Below are 13,960 nucleotides of genomic sequence, written 5' to 3' on the forward strand. Positions count from 1 at the left end.
GGGTAAGTGCTTTGAAAAATAACGTCTTCTATTCCAGGTGACAACCCATTATATTATTTGTGTGAAATATAGCACTAGTGTGGTATTCAGATGAGGTCAAGCAGATAAGCATGTGCGTGCGTGTGTGTGTGTGTGTGTGTGTGTGTGTGTGTGTGTGTGTGTGTGTGTGTGTGTGTTTGACCATGCACTAACCCTTTTCTGGCTGCAGCCCAGCACCAAGAAGGTTTCAATGTTGTGTTCCTTCAGGTAAGCATTCCTCTCCCCTCCAAATCCTGGCTCCACTTCATAGTCCCCGTTCAGATACTGCAGTGTCGCTTTGGTGATGTGGATACGACTACACACACGCCCACACACAACATAAAGTGTGTCTTAAAACATAAATCCTATGGAAGATTAATCCAGCACGGTAACGAGGTAATTTGGGCAGGACCTACCCAGCCTTTCCCCCAGCCTCCATTTGGTTGGCAAGGGTCACGTCGTTAGACCACACATCAAACTGCCACTTGCGCAAGCCAAGCACCCCGCAGTGAACGCGCCCGCTGTGGATGCCCACCCGCATGTTCACGTTAACGCCTGTAACCTCTCTCACCAGCCTGCAGATGAACACACACACGAACACTGATGTCAAAAGGCGAGCATCACGTTCAGCTTCACAAAGTCTCCTCAAAACCCTGTGTGCCATCCACAGATAAAATATATGCAATAAACAAAGCCTCACATCAGATCCACATATACACAAATAATTAGTCAGAGTTAAAAGTAAAGGTTTGAGACTGTTCTAAAGGCTCTGGTCCAGACAGTTTTTTCCAGTCTTGGTGGATATTAATGTCAATGAGAGCATACAAGCTCTGCCTTCAAACCAAAGAAGCCATCCACCTGCTCTTCAAACCTTCTGTTTGGGAGGTGAACCCAATCACTCACAAGCTGGCTTTAAGAGAGCGTGGCTTAAAGGAAGTGGAGCAAAAGCACTAAGGCTAGGCACCTCAGTATAAGATAAAAAGGGAATATTGTGAATCATGCTAATTACTATAGTTGAGTAAAAGGACAAAAAATGGAAAACCAAGCATAATAAATCGTCTTCAACTTTCAGTGAAATATAACTGTGGCTGTCTTAAGTGTGCATTTTACTCACGAGATAGCTTCAATCATGTCTACTCCCATCTCTACACAGCAGTGGGCGTGGTCAGCACGGGGCTCAGGCAGTCCTGACACACAGTAGTAACAGTCGCCAAGGATTTTAATACGCAGACAGTGATTCTCCTGTAAACAAAGACACAACGCATAAAATGTTAGACCTTCACCTACAGCTGATTCACAGCATGTCAAATAGATTATAAACGCATAATGTGAATGATTTATAAGCCTCGGCAAAGTTCAATTAGCAGGTTACACAATGCTTAAGTATCAGTAAATGCATCATTTTCTATTCGTCATACTAACTAGGACTGAGACTACAGACTGTAAAGATGCGTATGAACCGGTGGTTCAAAGTTTCGCTATGACAGTAGTGGCAGCCAACAGCAAAGCTCACCGAAGCCAGCTTGTCAAAGCGGGCAAACAGCTCGTTCAGCGTCATGACCAGCTCCTGGGCCGTGCACTGAGATGCCAGGCTGGTGAAGCCCTCAATGTCTGCAAACAGTATGCTGCAGGAGAGATGATGGGTATGTGGGGAGGGAAACAGAGAGAGGGGAAGCAGAACAGACAGAGGGAAAGAAAGGGGAGAAAAAGGAGACACAGAATGCAATCAATCAACATGGTGTAGAAAGAGACAGCATGGTCTAGCGGCTCCCTCCTCCTGTTCAACTATCATGTGAGCAAGGGAAAGAGAGGCAGACATTTGTTCGGCTCTGGCTCGCATCATTCAGGCCAATGTAGGTCACCTCCTCCAGCCCTTCCCTCTGAGAACGCCCCCCTCCCCTCCTCTCTACCCCTTGATCCCTCTGTCTGCATGCCTTTCATTGCAAACTTTTGATAGTAATGAAAGGCGAGGATAAACAACACCCCAGACGAAAGTTAGACATGAAGGCAACAGATGGCGCTGTGACCACTGCGAGGTCATCCAACAGGGACAAACTCGCACTTAATTACAGCGGTCAAAGTCTTGTCTGCGTCTACCACTGTGGGCAAGATGAGGCGATGCCATGATGCACCACTTCATCTGTAAGGGACAGAATTAACAAATAAACAAATAAACAAACCTATAGTATTTTCTCACTGGTGGGAGCAGAGCCTAAAGTTGATGCCGGATGGACATTTTTTTTACCCATATTTTGAGATATGCGTTTTTGCTAACACCACTTTTAGTGAACCAGCTTCCTATTCTAAACAGCAGCATCATGAAAAACACATCAGGAGTAACCAGTGCAGTTTTTGGAAGAAAAAGCTCAGGGCTCAGAACTGAGTACTGAGTATGCCATATACTGTAGTTTTACTGGCAACCCAGTAAAACTAAGGTACTGAAACTTCATATACCTTAGTTTTACTGGTTTGCCAGTAAAACTCTATTATTATTCACTCCTGCAGTTACTTATACTTGGCAGGAGTGTTCTGTTTTAGGACTTCCCAGTCCTTCACACACAGAGAGCAAGGAGAAGCACTGGGAGACATGTGGCTACATGAAAAGACAGAGGCTGCGAGAGATGCAAGAATGGAGCGGCATCAACAACAATAGATATGATACGGATAAGCTCAGAAACAGCATAAAAGGGAGTCGCTCAGATGGACATGGGCTGTAAAGTGGCCTGGAGATGCACTGCGACTGTGAGCATGCTAACGTAGCTTAAAAGGACACCTTAATAACATTTGTGATTGCACAGCTCTCAAGTGAACGATCTCATGTGGGCGAGCAATGGGAAGGGATGAGCTGCTTTAATTACTGCTTTACTTAATGCTTTGCTTAATGCTAAATTTGATTTGTCTTTCTAAGTAACTTCGTACAATGCTTGACTAAATATAGTTTAAAATTACAGACCTGTTAGGGTTAAGCTAATCAAAACACTCTGAATATCTTGAGTTTAGTTGTTTTCTAAGTGTTATTGCCTTTTCAAAGCAACCCAAGTATTTTTTATTTTCTAGTCTTGTGTTGAATTTGGATAATGGATTGCTTGTGTAAGTTTATACCTTGGTAGGTCAGTGGTGCTGCAGCTGGGTCACCTATGACAGGAGATCTTTGCTTTAACCTCATTACAATCTCCACGCCACCACAACATGGACAGTGCTGGCTAAACTCTGCTGCAGTACAGCCAATAGAAAGATTCAATCACCTGTTAGTAGTCAGTCATCAGTGATGGATGAGAGTAGGAGGCAGCAAACTCTGAGATCTGTCGGAAATTATTTGCTACAGAAAGCACATCAGCGTCCTGAAGCCAATATTGTTGCTTATGCCGGTGCTGTCAGTGTCAATAACCAGCAACATGCATAATACATGCTCTAAAGGAAATAGCGGTTGGAGGGACTCTGAGGTCGAAGCTAGCTGAGCACTCCCACATTTTTTGAGCCTTATAGTATGTTCGTGCAGAAGCATGTGCGTGCATTCATCTGTCTGTGTTTACCTAACATTGTCGTGTTTTTGAATGTAGATCTTGTGGAACATCATATCTTCCTTCTTGGCACTGATATCAGCCTGCATCTCCATGGCAACGTGATGTGGCAGCACCGACAGCAGTAAGCGCTCCTGAGAGAGAGGTAGAGATGACACAAGAGAATGAGAGAACAGACAGAGAGATGAATTAAAACAGAAAGGAAGATATGACAGTGCACGATAAAGAGAGTTCATTCATTTTCAGCGTTTTCCACTGTTGGAGTGTTTACTGAGTCACCCTGGCTCGCTGGGATCTGCGTGGGAAGGTGTTAGTAAATTAGAGTGGAGCGGAGATACACGTTATACTCCAGAACATATTGTTGACCTCAAAAAGGGAGACAAACAAGTTAGACTAGAAAACTGAGACACTCATTTGTTGCTCTTCTGCATTTGTGTATATGTCTTTCTACAGGACTTGGTCTCAGCAGGTGTCTCTATGTGTGTGCCTGTGCATACCGTGTGCACATAAGTGTACCTGTTGCTGGTTTTCCCTCTGCAGGTGCAGTCTGGCCTGAATGTATCCTCTAGTCTCCTGGAAGGCCTGTCTTTGGGAGACTTCAGCGGGGTAGTGAGTACAGATCCCGATCATGTTAGTGCACAGGAAGATCAGCATATTGGCACTGATCTGAAAACACACAGACAGACACAAAGCGTGAGGTCGAAGCTGAAAAGAAAACAAAAGAGCATCAAACATGTGCAGATCTTGTCATAATAATTCAATAAACTCTGACTGACCTGGGTGAGGTCATTGAGAGAAAATGATAACATGCTATGTCATAGGAATTACTGCAAGGCGAAAGATTCCTCAAATGTCTGAGGGGCCATTAGATATGATCTGGTTAGAGACGATGAGCATGGCCTTGTGTTTGCTTTGCAAAGGATTTTTTTTACACTTGTTCTTAATGGCAGAGAGGAAGCCCAGACTTTTTAATGCTATGAATCAGTGGAGACGGGGGAGGATTGTGTCATTCCAGCTTTTTTTTCTTAAGAGCTAACAACAATATTGTATTTATTGCGCTGAATCCAATTAAAAGGCAAAAACAGGGAGATTATTCCAGCATTTCAAAAGATGACTTTTGTTAAAATCTAAAATCTCCTGGCAAATAGTACAAAGCAGAGAGACAGAACATCTTTTATGCAAGCGGTAGTCTATCTCAATGCGCAACTTCAGATAGAAGCAGACAGATCCATTACTGTAACTTCCTTGTGTGTACCCACTAAGTTTAACAATGAGGCTCTGAGAATGCTCTGCACAGTCTGTATAACATTATCTGTGGCTTGAGTAAATTAAGTTTATCGTGTGCAGTTAACTTTGTGGGGTCATTGACCTTAAAGGCATTCCTCTGTGCTACTCCACTCACTTTTTGTGTTTTCGGATGCGTGCCGTAAGCCAGCGTTTGAGTCTGTTAGTGATTTCTTTTCTCACTAGTCCACAGCCAAGACTGAAGATCAGAAATGGATGCCTTGAGCTCTGGACTTCCCCTCAGCTTAGAAACACGTGGGCATGCACGTTCACACACAAACACACGTCCCCTCCATGTTCAGAAACACACTCCAGCCTGGGAAAGTCACTTGACCTCTGACCACAGCCCAGGGTGCTTCCTCTGAAGATGATATCATCAATAATGAGAACAGGACATGCACGCACTGGACACACTAAAGCCTGAATGTTAAATCTGTCTTAAAGACAACACTCTCAGTGAACTTGAAGATTTGAAAACTTTGTGCCATGGCTGGTATGTCGCCAGACCAGTGTGTTTCTCTGTGCATGCTTGTAATGTGTCTTTATCAGACAGTTGGAGGAACAGAGCCGCTGAACTGGAGATAGGGGCTGATTATCTGTATATGTACATTCACTGCATTTTTTAAAGATGTGTCTCCGCCTTTTCAAAAAGCATCACTGCGCTAGCATCCACACTTCAACCCTCACGCTTGCAGAGTGATGGCAGATCCTCTGCCACTGTCCCCACATAAAGGTTTACAGTGTATACACAAGAGCTTACTATTTGTTGTCACGACAAGGCAGAGATAATCTAACAGCCTGTGCTTGAAATGAAACATAACACCATTACCAAAGGACAGTGGCAGGCAAATTTGGTTCATTTTGTTAAGTGGCCCTTCTAAGATACAGGACCTTCTGCAACTAACTGACCATACTTCTCAACAATGCACATGTTTCAGAGATTCGAGCTTTCCATGTGAGCAATTTTAATCCATATATTATTCCTAGAAAAGAAATTAACTGATAGTCTGGCTATGCACGCATAAAGACTCTCAGTGCAATGATGTGCTGGGATAGCGAGGATAGGCATTTATTTGCAAATAGGGTGCAAATGTATGTGCAGCATTTATTGAAGCTTGCGAAAGCCTTAAAATGCAAGAGGGGACGAGGCATTCAGGACTATTAAAACCTACTGACTGCATGTAGAAGGGTAGTGCAATATAACAGCCGGATAGCTATAAATGAGTGAAAGTGAAGTGTGAAGAAACATGATGAACAAAGCTTGTATTAATGCCAATTTATATGCTTAGAGATTAGAGGCAGACACATTCACAGAGACTTTTGAATAAATCTTGTGCGTGAGCGTGTGTGTGTGTGTGTGAGTCCTTTTGGACTGGCAGCTCTTTGATCCTGAAGCTTGTTGTGTCTGCTGCTGCACTCATATCACCCAGAACTCCAAATCTAGCACAGACCCCAGGCTGACACTACCCTGCCTAAACAGTGAAGACAGAAAAGCAGCTTCTCTCCATTAACACTGAGCCAGTCTCTTTATAACGACTAATCTGGATTTAGAGTATATTCCACTGATGCCTCCTGACCATTTTTCCTGCAGACTTTTGGCTGTTAAAGATGAGCCTGCCTACACATCTACTTAGGCAGGCACTTTTGGCGGTGAAGTTAAAAGGAGACCAAACATTGGCTTATAAGGTGCGGTTCACAGCAAGGTGCTTTATAAAGTTAAAAAAAGAAAAAAGGATAGCATGCTAATAATCAAATGAGGGAATGGGGATGGAAAAGATCTCTGCTTGGCAAACACACACTAAATCCATTCTATCTTTAATAATATCCCACTGGACAATTCCCTCATGCTCAAGCATGCTGGAACACACATGTGCCCAGATCGAGTTATGACAACAACATCCTTATCCATTTTTTAAGAGATAAAAAGTAACAAAAAGAGATAAAAGTGAGATAAAAGTTCTTCTGATCAATAAAATAAAGTTTTGTGGCATTTGACAGCACATCTACACTGTACAGGCATTACTTTTGCTCTTTTAGCTAAGTGAAGGCAACAGTAAACCACAGAGTGGTCATATTAAATTGTAACTATAATCATGGACAATACACCGAGGGTAGCTAAAAACTAGGACCTGTCAATCACAGATACTAAAATAAGCCAGCTGGTTAAAGGCGCTTTTCTTTTGGTCGGTGCTTGGATTCATGCAGTTGTATCTAAAAAGCCTGAAAGAAAAGTTCAGATATTTCACTAACCCTGAGCAAAAAAGCTTAAACTTTAAAAGGCCAAAGTGCTACATCCCATAAGTCAACACTTGGGACACTGACTGCAGTTGACATGGGGACTAAACTCCAGCACATGACCTCTGATAGGCATCTGGAGCTTTTCAAAATGTCTTACAAAGATAAATGGCAGAGCCCAGTCACACGCTGCTGATCATAGCCTGCAAAAACACAAAACAACATGTAGTACCACTGTAGAAAAAATAGACAATACTGTCCCATTTTGTTTGCCTACACCTGATCTAATCAGCTGTCACTAAACTGTGTAATTACTCATTTAAGAAGGATGCTATTCCTTATAAAGACAGATGTTGCTGAAGGGTGGGGGTGCCTTCTTTGCCATCTTGGGCTCTTGCCATCTGGAATCTGAGCTTTGTTTTTGTCATGACTCCGGCCAAACCAAAATTGGTCTCAGGCGACCAGTGAGGCCACGGAGTAATCTTTGTGAAACGCTGAAGCAAATTCCGCGAAGCTAAATAGAGCTGGACCCAGGCCGCACATCTGCCAGATAAACAGATCCTGAATTAATACTTACATGAGGAAAATAAAACACGTGGAAAATCTCCCAGCTATCCTGGAATTACTATAACAAACTAACCGCCAGCTTAAACTACCCGCTCACTTCTTTTAATACCAACAAGTTTTTCCACAAATCAAAACACTGTGAAGCTTGTTTGTCCCTCATTTTCAATTTACTGTTAGCAGGCTGAACTACAAACTACCAGATAATATTCCTTGTTGAGTAAAACATACAGTACAAGTAGCTTGCCGTAATTACACTAATCTTCTTTTGCCACTTTATGTTATCTATGGAAGCTCAAGACAGACATGAAGAAAGTCTAAGACAGCAAGTGATATCAAGTCAGTAAAGTCATAACGATTTTAAAGAAAAAATAACAGTAAACGAGAGACACATGGATTGGTAAAGTTGGACACAAATAAGAAGTGAGTGGTTAATGAGAACATTGATGTTCCCTCAACAAAGAATAGCAGACACACAACTTTTAGCAATTACTTCCTTTTTGTTAAAAAAAATTATATCATGTAACATCTCCAGTTTGGGTTTGCTCCAGGACCCTTTATTTCCCCCCCATTTCCTCTCTTCCCCAAGATTTTCTGTCTCTATAAAAGTTCAGAAGTGTTACGAGCAAGTAAATGGCCTCATCGGTGCTGGAAGTTATATTCAATTTAAAGATGCAGTCAAATTAATAAAAATTAAAAACCATAAAAAGTGGAGACTGTTCATTTCTTGGTAATTGAGCAAACTCACAAATTCAGCAGAGGATCACACAAAGCCCCCCCCCCCCCTCTTTTTTGTAAACATTTTGTCAACATTACCATAACAACTGCTGTTCTCATTTACTTACTGAATTATCACTCATTACGTAAAAGAATTTTAGCTCCAAGTTGTGGTTCAAATCACACAAGCTGCTGTGTGTCTCCGTTGCTCAGAGGTCTGGGGTCAGTGTGTAGAACTAGACTCAACCCTCTCCAGCTTTCCAGCTGTGTCCTTGCTAACCCTCCACTTCCTGCCTGCTCAGACCCTCACAGGCACAGCTGCAATTAAAACACGGCAGCTGAAGGAACACAGAATCTGACAATTAGACTATCCAACCAACCAACCGGCAGTTCACTTTCCTCCTCCCAAAGACTGAGCTGTGTGACAGAGGTCAGACCTTGAAGTGTGTGAGTATGAGCTGAACATCCAGGAATTCCCGCTCGAGCTTCTATTTCATCTCTGTTTGCACATAATGTAAAACATAAAGGCCATTGCATCTCTAGAGAGACCAATGTAACATTAATATCGAGGCATTGCTCAAAAGAAGGAAAATGGCTCTGTAGTGCAAATCCAGAGCACCGTGTTTGTGTAATACATGGTAAGTTTGTTATTTTTTGGGTAAGACTGTCTTTAGGCTGGAGTGAGAGAATTAAAAGGGGGAAACATTAAACAACTTTAAAATAAATGTGCACAAAGGTCAAACTAAACACGCATGAGTTCAGTTTAACTGTTCAGTTATATAAGCATGTGCTCGCCCACTGTCCCGCCCTGCTCTCGCTCAACAACATCACACACCGCTGGCTTTTACTAAGTATGCAGATCAATACTGGGACAAGAACAGGTTATAGTTTAAACAGTGAAGACTTGTCTTTCACCACTTGCTCGGTCAAGGATGAGCTGATACTGAACTCATGCATGCATGTAAGACATTTGCCTCCTGGGCTGATTTCTGGAAATGCCATGTGGCACGTTTATGAAGCCTAAAACATGAGCATCGTTTCAGAATTTGAGAATAGATGTATAAGTAAATACAATTTTAGAGAAACGCAAAGAAATGTACAACAAGAAATGTCCTGGTCACCTCTGTCCATTTCAACAGGAAGCGACTGTTTATTTTATCTTCCATATTCACAGAAGTTATATAATAATTAAACTAGAAACGTAGCATAAAACATATATTTTCTGAGCTTTTTGCACGAACACAAGACAGAGCTCACCTTGATTTGGATTAAATCTGATGATGTGAATTATAATCATGGGCCTGGGGTATTGTTATTATATCTGATGACATTCACTTAAAATGTGAAAAAAAGCATAGTCAGAGGCCCAGTCATTTAAACCTAAAAAAAATCTATACACACTGGATGACATGAGCTAAAAGATCTGCTCTGGTCAGCTGGAACACAGTATTGCACAGCACAGCGCATAAATGAGGATCTATGTAGTCTATTACATTCGACATGTGTTCTTCCTATTTTATTAGAAAGAAGGTGTTGCCTATTTGTACACTGATAGCAAACATGTTATTACAGCTTCACCCTATCAGTACCTCCTCACTCCAGCCTGACATATGTCGCCTCTGTTACAGTTTTGTAACTGTAACCAAGTTAGCCAGGATAACAGGACAGTTGGCTAGTGTAACTGTGACCTTTGACAGAGACCCATTCACCTTCCTGTCACGAACACTGGGATCGGTACTGCACTCAACAATATCCAGAGTAAAACCGCCTTTAAAAGCTTAGGGGCATACATGCCGCACAGATGCACATTTAACACCACTAATGGATTCCTAATATATATCTCTTGGCTGTCAGCCATGGCAGTTCAGCTTCAAATCCCTGTATTTACTTTTGCAGGGAGCCAAGTTGTTAGTAAACCATGAACTGTTATTAGAAGCCTGCACTTCCTCCTGCCTGACTCACACAGCTATTATTAGCCTGGCTATTATTTCCCTTATCACTCTCTGTATTTTAACAGTAATGTTTCACTTATTGTCAATCCTAATTTCTCCCACCCATGGTGATAAAAATTATCCGGGTTCGCATTGTTGCCTTTGGCTGTAATACAATAACTGGATGAGTCACAACTTCCTCACTCTCTGATAGGGTGGCGTCGGGAGTAAAGGGGGTGAGGGGTGGGCGGGTGGGGTCTTTTATTTCAGCTACTGAATTGTTTGGGAGGTGAAGTACCTGACGATGAGTTCTCACCATCTGACAGCAGCAAAGGGAGGGAGGCGCTCCGAGGCCTGCAAGTGAAGCTGATAGACAGATCGTGTATTGCACTTACTGTGGCCAATGCAGTAAGTGCAATACTATGACTGTAAAACACGTATGTAATACTGGACATGCGATTGGCTCCAAACAGCTCAGGCTGAAAATGAAGGCTTAAGTCTTTCTGGCTGCTCATTTAAGTATATGAACAGCAGCAAATAGTAGAGTGGTGTAAAAAGTGTTGGTATCCTATGCATGAACACATACTGAAGTCATGCTCACTATGTCTTTAATGAAATCTTTCACCATGTCTGATCATTTTCAAATGATGTAATCTCATAGTTATTTACACAGGGTCATACTGCTGACATGTTTAATGTTTTAATGACTTTGGCAACAATACACATCTCTATTTGTCTCATGATCATGCGTGAATAAAAATGCAGTCTGACTGACTGAATAAAGTGGCAGAGCTATGGGGACACTGACTGACTTTACATCCATGTCTAACTTTGTTTTGGGGTTTTCTTTGTTTGTTTTGTTTTTCTGTACTTAACTTGTATTGTATTTTTAAGTGCAAATGTGTAATGTGTAATATTTTTGAACCGATGACTCAAGAACATCCGAGCATCACAGCTGGTACCATCTAAATTCAAGACGATCTCTATAATTTTCATTTAGCAGCAGAGAGCAGAGGCTGTTCCCTACACGTGAATATCAGACATAGCGCCCGTCATAATTCAAAGGGTTAAAGTAGCTGAAGTTGTAGCTGCTTTTGGATTTTCTTATGCAACACAAATGTTCTGGCATAAATGCATTATGCATGCCTCGGTCATGCTTGCAACATTTCATTGACAAATTTCACCAGTGTTAAGCTGAAGGATCAGTGTGTTTCCACCACTCCCACATTCGCCGACCCCAAAGCAATTTGGCAAAAGAAACAGGTTCTTCCTCAGGTGTCGGATCACCACACAATCAGCAGAGTGCAGACTGGTTGTGCTGATGTGTCAAGGGGTAGTGTTTTTCACAGCTTCCACTGCTCTGTGAAAGAGTTGGTATTTGTCTATGGAAATATTTGTTTGTTTCTGCAAACAAATGAAAATGTGTAGCCTCGACCCACATATAATACAATACAATCATAGATCTTGGAAACACTGATCCAATGAAACAATGGTAGAATAAGGAACATGACCTCCCATACGGAGTATGGCTATAATAATGCCAGCTGTTACTTACTTTCAACCACCAAGCAAGTGCTCAGCACTATGAGCTAAAATTATAATCTTAACTTGACTCTTTTCACTCTCTGTTTTTCTACACCAATCTGCAACTGATCATTAGTTATTATTAATCTCCGTCTCTCTTCGACAGTATGTCTTTTTGTCCTGTCTCACGGCAGATAGCTGCCCCGTCCGATCAATCAGAGGTTTGTTCCTGTTAAAAGGGAGTTTTTCCTTTCCTCTGTTGCCAAGTGCTTGCTCATAGGGGGTCGCTTGATTGTTGGGGTTTTCTTTGTATTATTATCTTTACTTTACAACATAAAGCACCTTGAGGCGGCTATTGTTGTGGTTATATAAATAAAGCTGAATTGAATTAAACCCCCAAACTTATTTGATTATTGCACAATTTTATTGAAAACTACAGTTGTGTTTCTCTCTTTTTCATGTCCACACGCTAGAGCAGGGATCTGAGATTATAATGTTAAGTATCCAGTAGCCGAACAGAAATGTCAGAAAGGCCAATCACAACAACTAATACTGACAGGAAATGATCATTTATATTTGGCGCCAGCAGATGTGAAGACCTGGGAATGAAACAGCTTGCACAACACATAAGTTCTCATAACAGACTTCACACCAAACCTAGTTAAAGGGATGAAGCGTGGAAAAACCCAGTAAGCAGAAGATGAGGAAATAATACATTTACTCTTCAGTTGCCAAGTTAATACACGGAAGGGATTTCAACCCATCAAATATCAAAGAAGAGTTTCCAACAACTTGAGCCGAACTCAGACAGCATGTCATCCACATCAAAGCCTTTTAAAGAAAAAAGTAACTGTGAGCAATAAAAGTGAAGACAAATTAAGCCATCTGAACTGTTCTGAAGTAAAATGTATGGATGCGATACAACGTGTTATTATGAGAACAGCTTAATCACTGAGGACTAACATATATAACTTATTTGTTAACTGACAGAGAAGCTTTAGAGTTTAAGGGATACAGCTTGTTAATCTCTCACAGGCACTGGTTTAATTTGGAAATCGTCAGTTGGATAATAAATCTGATGTTCTGAGATGCTATGCTTCTTCCTCGTTCGAAAACTAATTAAAAAGGACAAAGCAATGAAATGTTAGTGATTTGTGAGAAAAAGGAAACCAATGATGTCCAAAGTGCCTTTTGAGCCACAACAAAACACAATGAACAAAGCCTAAAAATTATGCAACACATTCCTGAGAGAATGTTGCACAAATGTTGTGCAGACAGTCTTTTTAAATCTTAACAGGCAGCACTACCTGTAAGACTGACAGAAGTTCACCTGAACCCTGAATCTGCAGGGCAACGGCACAACTTGCTTCTTCCTGAAACAGTCTCACCTTTGTCTCTTTGTAGTTGTCTCAGGAGGCTCTTCAGAGCAGAAGAGCACAGTGAAATGTGGAGATCTATGGATGGAAGCAATCCCCATGAGTAGGGTGAGCTCAGTCTCTGTCGGCTATGAAATAAAAGGCCACTCCATCTGAGAGGGATTTTGTAAGAATGGAATTATGACTCAGAGAAAAAAAAAGAGTGGAGAGAGAAAAAAAGAGAATAGCAGCTCATTTAAAGCATGGTGAGTCAGCCTAGTATTATTTCATGCTCTCAATCCGTGTCTGTCCCCTTGTCACCAGCGTAACCTCCGCACACCCCTCACCCCTCCTGCTTCATAGTGGAGGTCCCTCACAAAGACCACTTTTGTCCTCGTTATCATCGGTTTCACATCTTCTCAGCTCTAATTCTGCATGAATATCTCTGCAGGAAAAATACAAACGGCTCAGGCACACAATGGGGTGGAGGTCGATAAGGTCCCAGAAGCAGAGTAACCGAGGTTTGTAAGGGCTTAGTTGTGTGATACAGACACAGTGACAGACTGAACGTTATTCCTTAATATTCATACAACTGAGAAGTACCCGAGAGCTGATTAAATGAAAGAATATGTCATTTTTTAAAGCTAAAAACAGAAATCTTGGTCATGAAATCCATATAAATTTGAGATGATAAATGCAAAAAATGAGTGTGCTACACTGTTATACAACAACAGAATTGAAGGAAAAATGTGATTTCCTCCATGCTTAGTAAAGCCAAAAAGAGATTGGAACAGTCTGATGTCCATTGATT

General features: G+C 41.6%; 1 protein-coding gene across 4 annotated transcripts in view; it reads right to left on the minus strand.

The window, feature by feature from the left end:
• The window catches only part of adcy6b (adenylate cyclase 6b), a 38,873-nt gene that overhangs the window by 9,590 nt on the left and 15,323 nt on the right, over positions 1-13,960 (minus strand). For 3 of the 4 annotated variants that reach the window (XM_080899280.1, XM_080899283.1, XM_080899281.1), the window contains 6 exons: positions 4,056-4,205; positions 3,552-3,673; positions 1,532-1,643; positions 1,133-1,260; positions 435-593; positions 193-334 (listed from right to left, as the gene is read on the minus strand). In XM_080899280.1, coding sequence (XP_080755406.1) covers positions 193-334; positions 435-593; positions 1,133-1,260; positions 1,532-1,643; positions 3,552-3,673; positions 4,056-4,205 — 813 coding nt within the window. Of the gene's footprint in view, positions 1-192; positions 335-434; positions 594-1,132; positions 1,261-1,531; positions 1,644-3,551; positions 3,674-4,055; positions 4,206-8,467; positions 8,655-13,960 lie in introns of those variants that run through there. The other variant, XM_080899282.1, reaches the window with a different exon arrangement.

Source organism: Rhamphochromis sp. 'chilingali', assembly GCF_963969265.1.
Source record: "Rhamphochromis sp. 'chilingali' genome assembly, chromosome: 12".
NCBI lineage: Eukaryota > Metazoa > Chordata > Actinopteri > Cichliformes > Cichlidae > Rhamphochromis > Rhamphochromis sp. 'chilingali'.